Source organism: Haemaphysalis longicornis, unplaced genomic scaffold (assembly GCF_048455015.1).
Source record: "Haemaphysalis longicornis isolate Haplotype H1 unplaced genomic scaffold, Haemaphysalis longicornis Haplotype H1 scaffold_2, whole genome shotgun sequence".
In the NCBI taxonomy this organism is placed as follows: Eukaryota; Metazoa; Arthropoda; class Arachnida; order Ixodida; family Ixodidae; genus Haemaphysalis; species Haemaphysalis longicornis.
The window spans coordinates 14,769,943-14,787,301 of record NW_027526295.1 but is presented as its reverse complement, the minus strand read 5'-3'; the positions used below and the strand labels follow the sequence as shown (position 1 = coordinate 14,787,301).

Sequence of the window (17,359 nt, the reverse complement as noted above, 5' to 3'; positions counted from 1 at the left end):
CAGTGAAGTTAAAAGTTGTATTAGCGACTCTCATTCGCAACTGTAACGCTAGCGGCGAAGAAATATCTGCCGCGACGTTAACAGGGTGTCTAGCAAATTGCCTAATTCAATTTCTCTGACTTTTCCATGTTTTCCATGACCATTTTAAACGAAATTCCCTGACCTATACAACAGGCGCCATTCTGTGGAAATGGTCCGTGAAGCATATAAAAAGCACATACAAAACACCATAGAGTTAATACTACTCATAAGGAAAAACACATTTGTTGCAACTGCCATAATTCTCGAAATGCACATTGATTAACTTCCGTTTGTTCAGTTTGAAGTTTGCTTGCCTTCTGTTACGGCTTCAGAGAGTTTATTTCTTCTTGCGAGATAGAAGCTTCAAGTTGCGCTTCAGCGAGCACCTTTTGCTTTTTTTTTTTTTTTTTTTTATTGTCCTGGTTCGACATGCAACGTGAACCGCATGGTGCGTTTTTGCACGCGATTCGGGCGCGGCAGCTTCTGCCTCGCTCAGAAAATGACGCGCGTCGCGCGAGGCAGTGAGAGGAGCCTGCAGACTTGCGCCAATGGAGAGCCGCACGCCTCATGGCGGCAGTTTCGAAGCTCTCAAGACAGCCCCCCGCCACAGATGTTTAGGCTTACCACCCCGGCAGGTATTGCATGGGCGCTTTCACTAGCGGCGCGGATGATGTTTTATAGTACCGTTTTCGCCCACATTATAAGCTCCTTTACCTCACAAGCAACTTCGTGCGTGCCTTGTGTGGCATTTTAGAAAGCACTTAGAAGCGGTCGCTCGAGCTCCCGTCACCACTACAGGGTCGAAGCCGCCGCCATGTTTCCGCTGCCGGCGGCACCGCGCGCAGCGTGCAGGCGGTTCCGCGGCAGCGTCAGAGCGTCTGTGACGAGCGCGGCGCATTTTTGCGAGCAGAAAACGCCCCACGCGGTTCACGCTAAACCATGTATTGTTCCTTTTTGATTAGGTAATTCTGGCTCATGATGTCATAAGAAAGAAGTTCTTTCAAGATTACCTCCCAAAAAGCGCAGACTTTTAAAATTCGCTGAAAAAAAAAGCGCGTTGTGCGTGCGATTTAGGCACCACCTACATCGCCCCTCTGCGCAAGGGCAACCAGCAACCTAAGCCAGCTGCGAGCTGCGTGAACCGCACGGCGAGTTTCTGCAAGTGATTCGTGCGCGGTATTTTCACGGTTGCGTCGACGATTTCGTGCCTGCGGTGGCTCCTTTCCTGCACAAGCAAGTGCGTTTGTGCCTTGAGTAGCATTTTAAAGAGCGGTTAGAAGCGGTCGTTGGAGCTACCGCACTACTATAGTGCCGCCATGTTGCCGTCGCCTGCCGCTCGGCACGCACCATGCGGGTGGTTTTCGCGGCGGCGTCAGCGCTCCTCAGGCGTGCGCGGCGTGTTTTCGCTTGCAGAAAAACCAGAAAACGTTTCATGCGGTTCATGCTTTCGTCGCGCGCGAACGTGTTAAATTCGGTAACTTCTTGGGGGCGCGCAACACTGGTTTCCCCTATTCTGAAACTGTGGGCAGGCCCCGAAATGGTTTTCCCTGACTGGTACTACTTGATTGAAAAATTCCCTGACAATTTCCTGACTTTTCCCGGTGGCTCAAAATTCCCTGACTTTTCCCGGTTTTCCCGGTCGCTAGACACCCTGGTTAAGCCTAAAGTTCCCAACATTCGATTACGCTTGCATCCGAAGCCGGCGGCGAGCAGTTCGAGAAGACCCTTTCGTCGCGTGCGGGCGTGTTGCGTTTGGGTTCCCCCATCACTTTGGGGGGCCCTCAACGCTCGGTTCTCCTATTTTAAAACTCCCAATTACCCTGATTCATTAACGACGTGTTTCGCCTCGTACACAGCCTCGCCTTCTGTGAGCAATCGTTAGTTTCATTGATGCTAGAGGAAGGCAGGCTCACTGTAAACATAAAAGAGCCCACGTTACAATTATACATTCCCACGCCGAAGTCCTAATGAAAACTAAATATAGCCATGTCCAAACTTGCTCGCAGGCGTTGAAAACTCGCATTCGTATACCATTTATATATTGCGGACAAGTCGCGAAAAGTAAACATATCAGCCGTGCAGAGTACAGGCTACGGCAGTGATCGTTAAAGGGACCCTGCAACACCCTTCGTGCAGTGCAAGTAAACCTGCGCGACGTTTAGATTAGACTTCCAGGAACACCCGAGCCAAATATTACACGTGCATGTGAAGCAGTACGCGCGCAAATCGCAGTGAAAGTCGCGGGAAAACCAACCACTCTCTCTTCAATTCTCCTCATTATGCACCCCTGGCATGGCCTCTGCGACGTCAATCGGGCCATGGCTGTCCTGGCGGTCCTATTGGCTGTCGCCGGTCAACTTCGCGGCTAGAATCTGGCAGTTCCTGTGACGATCAGCCGTCGTCGGCGCTGTGTATGAACCTCTTCTGTGTCTGAACCTGTCCGCATGCTTTTGGTGTTTCTTTTGTGTTTTGAGTGCGCGCGGAGTTTGAGTGACGAACTAAATATTCCACTTTCAACGAGCCCACTCGACAACAAACATTTATTGATCCAAAAACGCCCTACCAGCCTGAGCGCTTGCTTGCAAGCAGGCCACCATGCCTGCTTTTTTGTGGCACCAGACTGGAAATAGACCCGTCTACGTTGCGGGGAAAGGGACGAAACTCCCCTGCCTGTGACATATCGAAGGCCGCCGAACAGAACGCCGCGCGCCGCCCCCCTCTCCGGGAGAAAGCGCACAGCTTTCATCGCGTTGTCCGCGGTTGAGTTGAGAGGGAACATTAATGCGCGATTTCTCATCGCACGCAGTTTCGGTGATAGTGAACGGATTTTCATAATTCTTGCGGGAGGAGATTGCTGGGACAATAGACTTTACCCCAAAATACATTCCGAGTAGTCGATGGTAAGTGCTGCAGGATCCCTTTAATCAAATCCGGGAATAACTATGAAAAACATTGTGGTGGTAATAGACACTGCTTAAGGGGGGAGGCTGGTCTTAGACAAAACTTTTTTATTTTTCAAGCTATTGAGATGAAAACTTCCAAACAGATGTATTTCAGCATTCTGATTTCAAATATCAATTTAGATTTTGGATATCGCAAGTAGTTCTAATTTCATACAGATTTCATTGTTAAAAGCCTATCCCCAATTAAAAAAAAAATCTGCTTTAATGATGCTTCTAAACTGCACTTCATTGCATTGCTTAGCAACCAGGGAGTGCAATAAAAGTATTCCCATGCTCCTAGCCTTCCTACAACCAACTGTATGGGGGTTCAAACCACAAAGTTTGAACCCTCATACAACGAAGTTTGTTCAAACAACGAAGTTTGAACCCCCATACAATTGGTTGTAGGAAGGCTAGGAGTTCGGGAATACTTTTATTGCACTCCCTGGTTGCTGAGCAATGCAATGAAGTGCAGTTTAGAAGCATCATTAGAGCAGATTTTTTTTTTTAACTGGGGATAGGCTTTTAACAATGAAATCTGTATGAAATTAGAACTACTTGCGATATCCAAAATCTAAATTGATATTTGAAATCAGAATGCTGAAATACATCTGTTTGGAAGTTTTCATTTCAATAGCTTGAAAAATAAAAAAGTTTGTCTAAGACCAGCCTCCCCCTTAAGCCAAACTGCGCATCATAGCAGTACTTTTAAGTATGCGCGGCGAAGCAATTCGATCACCGTTCTCACGCAGTCATTCATTTACCAGGCAAGGCGAGCAGTAGGCGCAGTGAGATCACAAGTGAACGACACGCTTCCGTTGCTGTTACAAGTTGTTTCCTTGCACACACAGTCTCGTACATGTCACGTCGCAAGTATTTCATGATGAATTTACAGTGTACTTTTCTTGGCATCAGTTGCATCGTCCTTGGCGTTAGCTGGCAGCGTACGAGCTGTGGGGCGCGGCGGTGTCACCGGGAAAAAGCGAGTCGCTGATTGTTCGCCCGGATTATTCGGGTTGCAGACAACTTTTTTTGGTAATTTGCATCAAATCCACAAGAAGCGGGGGAGGGGGAGGGGGTATGGTGGCCACAGACACAGACACACACACACAAAAACACGCGGCCGCATACGCACAGGAAATGGGTTGTAGCAGACGACAACCCGACCCGGTGTCCAACAAGTGTAGGTGGCGCCACGGTATGTTCTCGGGCCCAATATATACACACACCCCCAACTGCCCCAGAAGAGCCCCCGAGGAGGCTTTCGACAACCCCACCCCAGCCCCCCAAAATCAAACCTCTGCTCTGGATGCATACATCCAGTGGCTGCAGTTGAGAGGTCTAAACCTTGAAAGCACCCAAAACAAGCCCGAAGCGGAGCCCCGCCACGCCAGCACCAGGGCTCTTACACCAGTCACGGGTTTCTGGACTACGGTTCCACTCATAGTTTCGAGCACACTGAAAGTTTCCTCCCTCTCTCCCCCCATCCAAACTTTTCGTCGGCACACACTACAGCACAGACACGGGGAGCGTTTTGAACAGAGCCCTGCGCTCACTTGTGCCTCCTTTTTGCCAGGCCCACCCATCTGGCGGGGACACCACACGTCTGGCTGGCACTGTCCAAGCTGACATGCCTTGCTATGTCACAGCGACAGAAATCAGCTGGCTCTGGCACACGGGTCTTCCTCCCTATTCAGGGGCCTCCTCAACCCCTTGGTGGTCACATGGGCGTGCAATCCACCCACAGTTGCCCCGTGATATCCATCTCCCCACCCACGGGCTGCCTCTGGTTGACAGCAGACGCCAGTTGCAAACACAGGGCTCTAGCACTCCAGAACAATCCTCACAAGTGGAACAAGTTTAGGCTAACGCTACGCTCGCAGCAAACACCAGGCGTCTTCGACACGTCCGTTCTCAGCCAAGATGGCCCACAGGCGGAACAGTAGCAGCCCCCCGTTGCAAACGGCTCTTGAGGCACAGAAAGCAACGATGATGCGTGCTGCTGTGGCTGCTAGCAACAAGTGAGCTGCCACCAGCACATTATGCTGATGACAACGGGCAGCTATGGGCACTCTCGCTTTGCACCCAATTCTAACGTGCACGACAACTTAAGACATATTTTCCCAAGAAAAATGTGCGCTCAGAACTGGGCAAGCACAGCATTGCACCTGCTAGATGGCCCCTCCAAACCGCATTCTTGCCAAGCAGCTTTTTTTCCCGCCTTTAGCTAGTTCCTCCCTCTTGTTGCTGCTTGCGCTGCCGCCTCTAGCCTGAGACGTGTGGCGAACATGCCGGGAAACACGATGGCCCAGCGTTAGCTTGCTGTTTCCAAGAAGACCGTACGGTACCAGCCAATCGACTGCAGGACAAGGCTATCGACTGCGAGTGGAGCTTTTTTGCACAGACAAATGAAAACATGGTGCACTTTACCACCAAACGAATTCTGCCAACTTTTTCTCCCCCCCCCGTAACGAAATTGAAGGGGTGCCATGATTTGCTCATTACAACCAATTTTTTCGTTATAGCCATAGCAAATAGCGGGCGAAATTGGATGTCGCCGCATGGTGGTACACAACAAAATAACCGTATCCCAAGATAAAAAGGAAAAGTCACGCACCTAATCCATTGCAGCTCACAATAACTCGTATTCAAAACAGACTTTGCAGCAAAGGAGTCCGTAATTGGACATTGCTTTCGATGCGAGAAATGGTCCACACAGCTTCGTGTCGGATGCGACAACCTGCCCTTCTGCTTTGCCTTCCCACCTGGCACATTCATGCTGCTTGAATCACGTGTGCAGCACAATAAAAGATCAGGCTCCAAATGAATCATGTGCACACAGCTTCACCAATGCAGCTCCCGCAGTGCTCATCGGCGAGTGACAACAGTCGCAGGTGACCGCCGTGCATGCTGCGTGCATTGGCTGTGCGCTGTTTGCAGCGAGAGGAAGGCAGGAACGGCTTCGCAGGCGCAGCAGACGCATGGCGGAAGTTGTGAACTGCTAAACACAGTTGTTTCCCTGTGCACAGTCTCAGATCCACGTTGCGCACTGCCATAAAATTGGCTCAAAATTCTATATCGTAACAAAATTTGTTTGTTATAGCATGTAAGGGGCGCACATAACCTCAATAAAACAAAGTTTTAAATACATGGGTTCCTACAAGGACTTCCAAGTGGAGTTACAATTTGATTGTTATATCCATTATTTCGTTACAGACCATCTGGTTATAACCAGGTTTAACTGTATACACCAACAACCTGCCCTGAATACTTGGAAACAAATGGTATCATAGGCGCCCCTTCACCAAGACATGCTGAATGTTCCTGCATGGCAGTGCTTACCGTGTTGAGTACTCCACAAACTTCCTTATTAGGACAAAGGCCCACTTGGGGAAGAATTCAAAATGTCCTCCAAGGAAATTGTCCCTGCAAAAACGCAGTAACGGCGCAAGTATGAGCAACATCCTAAGCAAGCCCAGGGCAGATTTACAAGAGCGTATATCACCTGAAGAAGTCCACCAAGTTGATGAAGATATTGAAGTCCTTGGGGCACTCGGCATCCACTCCGCACGTGGGGTCTGACATGTCAGCTGCAGTCTCCTGACGGCAACAGAGAGACCCAACAGCCATTCCATCTCGTCTGTTTTTTCACTATTATCATTATGGAAAGTACCCTCGGGGGCGCCACAAAGGGGTGAACAGGTCAAAATAAACAAAACAAAAAGAAAAACGTTCTGTAGCACACTGTAAAAGTGGCACAAAATATTCTCACCCAATTGTACATCCAGAGTACACACGCTAGGGAAGCATATTGACGAAAAAAATATTATATAAACAGCGCAATGCAAAATTAAAGAGAGAGGAAAAAAGCCTAGGTGCTACTAAATGGCACACTTAAACATAACAGTGGTGGTTGCGGAAAGTACCGTAAAAACCAGAGTATAGGACAAACTTTTTTTTTAAATGAAACACGAAAAGTCGACCTTAGACTCATATTGGAGGAAAAACTGCTTCAGTCTCGCAACAGGGTGGCTGGCAAGTTAAAGCCGCCATCGTGTTTTTTTGTTTGTTCAATGCTTCCTAGAGATACTATGCCTGGAACGTCGCCCTGCCGCGTGTTGTGACCAGGCGCCGTGCGAGAGCGCTCGCCATCGCACCGCTTGGTTACGTCACACCATCGGCGCAGCCAATGGGGTAGCCAGGAGCAGCTGGCCTCCGCACCGTCTGCTGGCAGCCGGCAGAAAGCGCGATTTCCTGCCGGTGCCCACGCCACCCCGCGCTGGTCACCTCTCGGCAAACTGGAGGCACTTCGACGCTTTGACCGTGCCTATCTCGGCCTACGCCCCCCCACGCCTTGATCCAATCGTAGACGTTTCGTTTACCTTCACGGACATTGCTGCTACGAACACACCAACGTGCGCGGCTTCTTTTAGCCTAAGTAGTTCTTACACTGTCCTACTCAGTCTTATTTATTGCTTTCAGTGCCCGCTCTCTGTCACACCATCGCTTGCGGTGGACGAAGCAAGTCGACGGGCCATGGTGTCTGGGTCTTGAGCGATCGCCTGGCATACAGCATTCCCGTTTGTGTCGCATTGAATGTACCGGCAGCTGTTACATCCATTTCCATTTGGACGACATTGTTTGTCGGCATGCTGTCGTCATTTATCCGAGAACTGGCTGACCCTTCATTTGCACGCTCTAGTAGTCCGTGAGACAAGGAAGTGCTTGAGGGCTTTTGCGTTGTGCCTCAAGTGCTTACGGGTGAGGAAGGGCCGTCACCAGTACACCCAATGCAGTTGGCACTGGCTTGCGGACACATCTGCCGGGGTCATGTTTTCGGCATTGTGGAAGGACCGGCCTGTCGGGCACAGCTGGCACTGTCGTGCTTGCAGACACACTGGCCGCTGTCGTGTCCTCAACGTTTTGTTCTGCGCTGGTTCGCCAAACACACGCAGTACACCGGGCTGGAGTAACCGCCTCTTGAAGTCCTCCTTGAAGTCAGTGGTAAGACAGTGCAGGCTACAGCAGGGTGCTCCTCGATGGCGGTGCCAGAAAAGGCGTCTCGTAATGTCAATCGTGCAGCCACTTCTCCCGCAATAAGGTATCGGCGGGCACTTCTTGGAAGGACATCTCCGCTTGCTTCTGCCGGCAACTCAACGAGCAGCCTGGTACACAACAGCACCGCAATACTGTTCAAATGGAAGGGAACCCTGGCTCTCCAATAACAGACGGCCAGAAATATCACGCAAGCAAACGCAAAGCTGGTGCGCTAAGCAGACGACATTACTACCACTTGCATTAACTTCGTTTCCCGTTAAAAAAACGAGCTTCAGGAAAGTGAACTTTTTTGAAATTTACCTCGCAACAGCGATAAAGAAACCACTTGAGTGTAATCGTCTGCATATAGCAGCGGCTGGCAAGTGTCGTCTGCTTGCGAGAAACTGGCCGCTCTGCTCCCGCCGGCCATGGTCCAGCGTGCTTGCAAGGAGCGACTGCCAGAGGCCTTTGTACCGGAGGGGGAGAGAAAACTTGGAGGGTGGGGCAGCGAGTTCGCAGCTCCCGTTCCAGGCACACTTTTCCAGGAGGCATTGGTCTGTTGTATGGTTGCCTCTCGTAATGTAAGCATACAGTGGCTACTGGTTATTTCGAATATTACTGCCTCGCAAAAGATAACGAGTGGGAGTCGACGACACTTTAGTGCAGCCTTTAAAAAGGATGCGATCTTGTACGCGCAAGAACACAGCCACTTGGTGGTGCAACGGGAGTTCGGCGTGTCAGAGAAAAGTGTGCGCTATTGGCGAAGCCAAAAGCAATGCCTCGCATCGTGCGGCAATTTGAAAAAGATGCTGTATCGTGGGCGGACTACGGCACATCGGCAAGGCTGCCGAGTTTGCCCGGGAGCTGCGTGCCAGGTCGCTACCAGCGACATCCGAATGTATCCGGGCCAAAGCAGTTGCGCTCACACGTGCCTCCAGACTGTCGAGGGAGCAGTTTAAAGGGGCCCTGAAGGCAAAACACAAGTTGGGCTCATTCGAAAGGTCGCCTCGTTAGAATCGCACTCCAACATTTAGTGCACACTTCGCTCAGGTAAGCTACATAATTAGGAAAGAAGGGAATGGCCATGCGACCCACTCACTCATTTCCCGCAACAGAACCTACGATGTCATACGGGACAGCTCTGCGACAGCTCTACCGGACAAGCAGCAAAAGCTAACGCAAATTAGGCTGAGCTTATGAGCTTGCTGAACGAGCTATTTGCGCTTAAATTTTTAGGGCACATTGTTTTTAAAGCAGTCAGAATGGTGGGACAAACAGTGGAAGTTACAAAAGCACACGTAAACATAGAAGTACTGATGTATACTGCTGTTTGTACTGCGTGACAGCTGCACAGGACTGCGGGGCTTTGGGGTTGTCTCCAACGACACTGGCCGATTGAAACAAGCAACAGCGTCTTACGTGACCATATTTGTCAAGCGAACACTACGTTTCACGAAAGGATTATTTTCTGCCTGAAAGGTGTTGTGCCACCAAATTTTAACTCTGTAAAAAGCCTGTTGTAAGCTTCCTCTGCATGCAACGACCCTCAACACGAAGTGCTGGGTACAGCAAGCGCTTAATATATATTTCAATTCACTTCTAAAAATTACCTAAATGCTCTTCTCGAAATCGGGACCCATCGCTAGCGCCACTAACCATGACGTCAGTCAATTGCCAGCATAACAAAGTTTGTGACGTCATACAACGTTAGCGACTCGAGCGACGTCAACGTGAACTCCAGTTAACACAGTTTGTTTAGTCGCTTGGTCGTATCAGACACACTATGCCGACACGACGGCGACGACGACGCGACGCCGACGAGTCGAACTATCGGCCAACTGCCGAATTGCCAGACCGCGTTGTCACACTATGCCGACGGCGACACAAACACGTCATCCGATGGAAAGTCGCCTTAGTGTGACTGACTCGCGACCGAAGCACCAACGAAACCGATCGCCTGACTGGTCGCCCGACGCGTCGTCGGGAATCGACCGAGAAGCAAAAACTGCACCCCGACAACATTCGTGCCGCAACGAACGCGGCTCTATTTTGTTAGTTTCTGGAGTGTAATAAACTCAGTAAGTTCCATGAAGCCCATACAACTCAACACTAGTGCTAATGCGATCCGTATTTTGGCGTTCAAAGCTTCGGCCGTGCTCTTCGGCGACACCGCTACCCCGGAATGCGTGTGCGATCGGCTCGCCTGTAGAAAATATAAGGTCAGTTTTGTGCAGAAGGAGAGTTACGTAGGGTAATTTGGGTAATAAGAGATCAGTATCGGCAAAGATTTTTAAGGGGGCAGACTGGTCTCAGAGCTATTTTTTTTATTTACCAACCAATTTTGATGAAACTGCACCGTGTTATAGAGTTTTTTGAGCTGATTTCGAATCTGCCATTAGATTTTTTGTAAGTTGATTATATTTTGAGTTAATTAATGATTAATTGCCATTATTTTGGGTCACAGATACAAAATAACCACTCCATACAGAATGGCAATTACCACGTGGCTAGGCAGACAAATGACTAAAGAATACAACATAGGAAGCACTTTTTTGATTCAGCTATTTTTGGCCGTTTTACAACACAGGGAACTTGCTTCTCCCGCGCTCTGCCAGAAATGGCTCGCAGGTGGTGCCAAGTGAACACAATAATAACTTTCCAAAGCCTCCATTTGAAAAATTTGTTTCCAACATTGTATTCTCCACACATTTCGGTATCAGAACCAAAAAAAATTGAAGTGGTACCTGCTCTGGGTGCCAAGATATCTGAGGATGAAATGCTAGCTTTGCATTGCAAGAAAAGGGCCGTTTCACCATCGCATTCTGCACTAACTGAGCTGTAGAGTGCACTTTAAAATACTATTATAATATAATAACAACAAAATATGGTGTCTTTTGATGAGGAAATTTACAGACTGATAGAAAAATGGCCGTGGAGGCCAAAAATGCAATTTTTGAGAAAACGCTTTTTTTGACCGTTTTTCGGCCCCAAAGACCCAACTGCCCCCTTAACGTAAAACGTAAAACCAAAGTACAGCAAGCACTATCCCTTCAGTACAAAATCGCAGTCGCAGCCGGGCACACTTATTTTTGCGAGCACTTTCGCAAAAGAGCAGAGTTGACGGCGATAAGCTGTTGCGGGGGCTTCGCGGAACCTTGCTGCGCAAGCGCTATTTAAGAAATTTGAGTTTACTAGTCAGGAATTCTGTAAACTAGCTAGTAAACACCGACGTACAGCTCCAAGGATGGGCCTCCATCTAGTACACCGGCTATATCGCATTGCGAAACGGTTCGTTCGGTGGCTCAGTGGTCTCACGCGTTGCGCCTGCCCAGTCAACGTTGCTGGTTCGATTCGCGGCGGGGGCAACTTTTTTTTTTTTTTTTTAGCATTTTTATTGTTTGGATATCCATGGTTTTCATTTGTCTGCATCCGAGGATGCAGACAAAGAATCCGTGTCGGAGCTGTCACGACTTGACGTGACGAGTCGGCGGGTTTACTTCCGTGGTGAAGCACGTATGTGGGGGAGCAGACGCCGCAGTAAAGTCGCAGCGCACCGCAGCGCCGCATGGTAGACACACGTGGCAGAGCGCCCTCGCAACACTGTGACGTCACTGCTTGAATCGGCGCCCAGAAACCGAAACCGAATCCTGTTCACATGAATCGTGCGATAATAATTTTTTTACTCAGAATATGTGCATGTGAGAGCATGTATCATGCTTTCTAACGAAACATAAAACGTTTGCAACAAAAAATGCACAAGCAACAAATTTGGTGGCACAACACCTTGAACAAGAACTAGCCAGGTTTAAATACGGTCAAGAACAAACCAAAGGCAGAAAACGGCTTGCCATGGTATGGTGGCACCATCTACCTAGGTTCACTAACGGCAAACAAGGCCTCGCAATCGGCTGCAGAGCAGTCGGTACCTACCTGTGATGTCATTGCAGACCACAAAAACAAGCAATTTAGCGGGAAAAGCAAAAGTTTAACTTCAATTGATTATTTTCTCAGTGAATAAAAGATCGTTTGCATCCGGACAAGCCCTGGGGGCGCTACGGGCCAGGAAATATTTCGCATAAAACAAGCTTGTATTTTGCCTTCGTGGCCCCTTCAGGGGCCCACCATCGTGGGTGCGGGGCTTCATGAAGCGAACGGGCTCCGCACCACAACAGCAGACCCCCATTTGCCAAAAACTGCCGGAGGAATTCGAGCATGCACTTCTCGAATCTCAGTGGTGCGTAATTGACCTGCGCGAAGAACATGGCCACACGATGGGAGAGATCTTGCCGGGCAACACTGACGAGACCCCCACCTGCTTCGATGCGCCATCCAACGCCCCTGTTGCCAAAAAGGGGCGTGGTGCAAATGGCACTGCTGACCACGGGAGCAGTCCTGGGAGAAGGCAAAAACTGCCTTTTGTTTCGGAGCAGGCTTAGAGCAGCCACAAAGGCCGTCTGGCAGGGGGCCGGCTCAGCCATAGAGTTTCTCAATATCACCTAGAGATCCCACGCCGCCATGGGAATTGTGGGTACTGTAGGAATCGGATTGGCAGCAAGTGGCTAGTACAAAGGGCTATGGATTAGGCTTCTCGGCTCTGAAGAGCTTGTTAGTTGTTTTTGGAATGCTTTTCCGTTTTCGGGATGCCACTTTCTCGCATTCAATGGCTATCACAGATATGTCTAAGTAACTGCATGATTAGCACTTAACGCGCATGTGCTCACGTTAGCGGCGAGTTTCTTAAGATGAAGGGGTGACCACATGCAGCGACAGCGACAAGCGACGCGGAAAACGCAACTAAAAATAGACAACAGCAGAGTGTACTGGGCGACAGCAACTAGTGAAAAAAATTAATACACTGCCGCCAATATCCTCCGTCGTCATCGCTCGTCGCTACAGTTCATTGCATCATCACTGCCACTCGCTTGTTGGCTGCTTCTGGCTGGCAAAAATCGAGCAAAGCCTCGGCGGCCTGTGTATATATTTATACCGCTTGATGCCGTCGCCCGCCCTAGAGCCACTAAATAAGCTACGCCAGCCCATACTATTCATTTTCTGCACCCGTTCAGTTACGATTTTCGTGTCCCTCGTCGCCGTTGGTGCGTGTACTTACCCCTTGAAGGATGCACTGCCTTGGGCAGGCGCAATGAGGCAACACACATGGAGACCCGACAAGCCAGTATTTATTTGCCACCTGCTTGAAGACTTGCTGCTTGTGGTAATAGTCTTTGCCTCCAGGTTTATTTGTATCTACTTGGACAAAACAAATAAATACGACGCGATTACATCACCCTTGCATCGCTATGTTGCATCTGCTTCGCCTGCCAAAGCACGTAGCATACGATAATGATACTGTATTGAGAGGGAGCAAGAACAAAGTTTAGGACAAGCTAAATAATTTTTTTCAGTTAAATATTACAAAAACCAAAGAAAACCTCACCCAGTTATGTAATAATTGACAAAAATATCTGGGATCTGGCGGCGTGAGCCACAGGCTTTTTTCCCCCTTTGTAACCCCAAACTTGTTTCGCAACACAAGACCCACAGCACAGTGTCTTATACAAAATAAAATTTGCTAACAGCGGCACTTTTGGCAGCAATTTTTCAAACAAAGACTCCATTTGCGCAGCCACAAAGTCGTTGCCGGTCATGCCACGCCGAACTTCGCCAAATCACGCCGACGCTAGTGCCAGATCCCACTCTGGGTGAGCTAGTGAGAGACCCGATGGGCTCAGCAGCCCGTGGCGGCCCCCAGCCAATCAAGCTTAGTCCATTTGTCTACTACATTAGGCGTTCTACCCAGCCCTAGAAGCCACCCTGAACCAGGAACGAAACTCGCACTATGTCTGGAAATTTACAATATGCGGAATCACCACTCCAAGGGCAAACCTCACGTGCAGAGTCAAAGGGGATCAGACAACAGGCCTCCCTCAGTGTTAAGCGAACTCACGGCGGCATTCCGTAAAATGCTTGCATTTTTCCCATCAAACAATGGTTCCAGTGCGTGCGAAGCAGAACATAGCTCTGTCTTCGCCAGTCACGGGGTTGCGAGAGTCGGTGAACGTACGTGTTGGAAGGCATAATTAATGCTGGGCCATTCTCCACATAAGCAAAGCTAACCCTAAAGTTCGCAGGTGAAAATGAGCAATTGCCTCACAACAAAGGTGTACCGAATTAACTCTTTCACGACGACGCCATAGGCAATCGGAAGCCGGCGTCCGATGATTTTAAATCTGCCGCAAAATCTGAAACCCGCGCACCACAGACAACTATCACCATCTGGTGTGTTCATTGGCAAATTCTCTTTCAATTTCGGTTTCGTTTGTCTATGTGTCTCGTGTGGTGGCGGTGAGCAAGAGAAATTTGAACCGACGGTACAGGGGAGGAGGAGGAAAAATGGCATCCGGTTCGGACCCCGAACCCGGGCAGTCCGACCCCGAACCAGTCGGACTGCTGTAGCAAGCACTTCGGCAGCTCCTGCTGTCGATTTTTCTGATTCCAGCAGCAGCGAGGGGTCAAGCAATGATGTGGGATCTTCAGGTTTCAGTTAGGACGACGAAGCTCCGGTTCAGGTGCCTCGCACTTCAACAAGCGCTGGCAGGTAATTTTGTTGCGACTCCGCGCTGTATTTATAAACAAAACATGCTTCTTATCTGATGACTGCGGTTTTGATTTTGTGTTTAGGGTCTCGAGAACGTACGGCCGGGATATTTTGCCAAATGCACTGCGTCGTATCGCGCTATCACCTTCAAGATAACCTGGTGCTCGTGTCAGGTTAGCGCTGCAGGGTTCAGGTGCGACACTTGTCGAGAGCGCTCGATTTTTTTTCTTGTTTTTTACCACCGAACTGATAAGGATTTTGTGCGAGGACACAAAAGAGTATACCGTAATTACCCGATTCTAATGCACACCCGATTTTCCTGACAAAAAAACGAAGAAACTTGCACCTCCGATTGTAACGCGCACGGAACTGTGTGAGCAAGAAAAACGAATACGAGAGAAACGGGTGATTTATTTCCGGAAGTAATCTCACTCATCTCACTCCTCGTCGCTCTCCGCTAACCACAACATCTCGTCCTCGGTGCCGTCAAGCACGTTCACGATGCCACACTTCTGAACTAACGTTCAACCATGGTCGATGGGATCGTTGCCCACGCCTCACATGCCCATCCCGCGAGCTTCTCCAGAGGCGCACGCTTCAGCCGATCGCTCGTTTTGAACGCGTGAGAGCCGCTGCTGCCATTGCTGTTATCAAGCGCGCAAATGGAACGATTTGACGATTTGTGTGAACGCCGATAGAAAAGCCTTGGCGCCTATGCTTCCTGAGTCCGAAAAATCGTTGCTAAAAGCTTTAGCGCCATCTTGACATGGCGATGGTGATGGGTGGGACGAAATTTCCGCTGTTTCGGTTTCGGTTTCGTATCCGATTCTAACGCACATGTGATTTTTCAACCTATTTTTCCGGAAAAAAAGTGCGCGTTAGAATCGGGTAACTACGGTACTTGGATGCACATTTTACAGAGATTCACTCACCCTTGAGTGCCCTCGCGGCATGGCACAGCCGTCAGTTGCGCTAGGATGACGGGCTCTCAAAAATCTAAAACTTGGTGTACTGTTCATTTATATATTGAATCATAGCCAAGGAATGTAGGAATAATTTGTATATCTTAAAATACCGGAAATAATTTTTAGTCTCGGTAAAAGTGCCGATTTGTGTTTTTCGTATACTTTTCTTGGGAGCTTTTTTTCTGATTACTTGACGAATAAACTGTAAGTAATGGTACCTTTAACAAAACTGCTGCTTTGTGTTTGGAAGAGCAATCTATAAGCTACAATTTCATGCATAGCAAGGCTACGTGTGTCCAGTAGCTCAAGAGAAAAAAAATGTTTTGTGGAAGCACTTAAAATCGGCCGTTTTTCCGCCGTAACGAAAGAGTTAACAAGTGAGGGCAAAGTGTCCAAGACACTGTTTGTTCAATACATGCAGCTAGCTCGTCAAAAATGGTGGACTACATAGAAGTTCACCTTCAATAAACTACAATTTTTCACGTGAATATTATTCTGTTTTGTTTTTTGGTAATTTTCAATTGATTGTGGCGCAGCGGCCGGCACCGGCAAGAAGAAACCGTGCAAATGCGACGCCAATAAATGCAAAGTCACAGCTCAGTGCTTGTGGCCTCACAGCTAAGCAAAAGTCCACTTCCATAGCTTCTCATGTATTCTTGAGGGAGCCGAAACCATAACCACATTGAAATTGAAACACAATGCTCCAGACAAGTTTTCAGGCACCAGGGTAGTCGTGTCTGGCGGCTCAGTTCGGGCTCTGCAGCGCAGGACGGTGCTGAAAAACAAGTTTGGCGCTCCATGGCGCAAATGGCACAGCTGTCCCACCCGTGACTCACACTTTATGGTTATGTTGATGGCAGACAGCTCCCCCTTTCATCCTATTCAAGAGAAAGACTTTACCCAAGGAGGACTGACCTAGTGACGTAATTGTCCACTGCAACGAAAAGGGCTTCATGAATGAGTTGATGTTGGAATGGATCCGACTTGTTTGCAACCAGTGACCTGGTACGCTTTTCCAGCGACCATTCAGCCCCAATTCATTTCCAGCAACGATTCATTTTGGGGCCACCTCACAGCCAACATTAAGCGGGCCCTGCGCAATGGCAAAACTGGCTTGGTGGCCATTCCCAAAGGCCTGACTTCACTTCTGCAGTCACTGAACGTGACACTAAAATAGCCATTCAAGGATCGCCTGCGCAAACTTTACGATGAGTGGATGATGGCCGAAAACCCAAGGACCCCCACTGGCTGGCTGCAACGACCGCCGCTTTCAACAGCTTGCGGTAGGGGGTCGTTGGCGTGGAAGTCAGTCCTCAAGGAAATAGTTTCTAAATCATTTAGAAAGTGACGCGCAAGCAACGCGACGCACGGCACGGAGGACAATGTGTTGCGGGACATGGGGAGCAGCAAGCATTCGTCGTCACGCTCAGGTTCCGAGGAATCGCAGTAACGCCAGCAACGCTTTGCCACTTTCCACTCGAGCAGCATTCGTGATGAGTATGAAAACAAATATTGGTTTCCTCACAACGTTGAGCATTTGTATTGCGAAATTTATACAGAACTAAACATTTTAGCCTCAATGTTTTCACTGAGTGTTTTTCTGCTATTGAAACTTTTAACTTTTTTTCCATTTTTACAATTTTCAAGTTAAGGGGTCGACCTATATTCCGGTTTTGACGGTACTTACAAATCTGATAGGGCACCACGAAATGCGTCGTAGTTGCTGATTATACCAATGTGGCAAGGCAGATTGTTTCACAGGTTTATTGCTAATAAGAGGTGAGTATTTGTACATG

General features: G+C 48.9%; 1 protein-coding gene across 6 annotated transcripts in view; it reads right to left on the bottom strand.

Annotated features, from left to right (window-relative positions):
• Positions 1–17,359, bottom strand: part of LOC144168766 (DNA-dependent protein kinase catalytic subunit-like) — a 477,503-nt gene that overhangs the window by 386,921 nt on the left and 73,223 nt on the right. For all 6 annotated transcript variants that reach the window (XM_077697734.1, XM_077697729.1, XM_077697730.1 and 3 more), the window contains exons 17-18: positions 6,469–6,563; positions 6,306–6,389 (exon numbers count right to left, since the gene is read on the bottom strand). In XM_077697734.1, the coding sequence (XP_077553860.1) occupies positions 6,306–6,389; positions 6,469–6,563 (179 nt within the window). The remainder of the gene's footprint in view (positions 1–6,305; positions 6,390–6,468; positions 6,564–17,359) is intronic.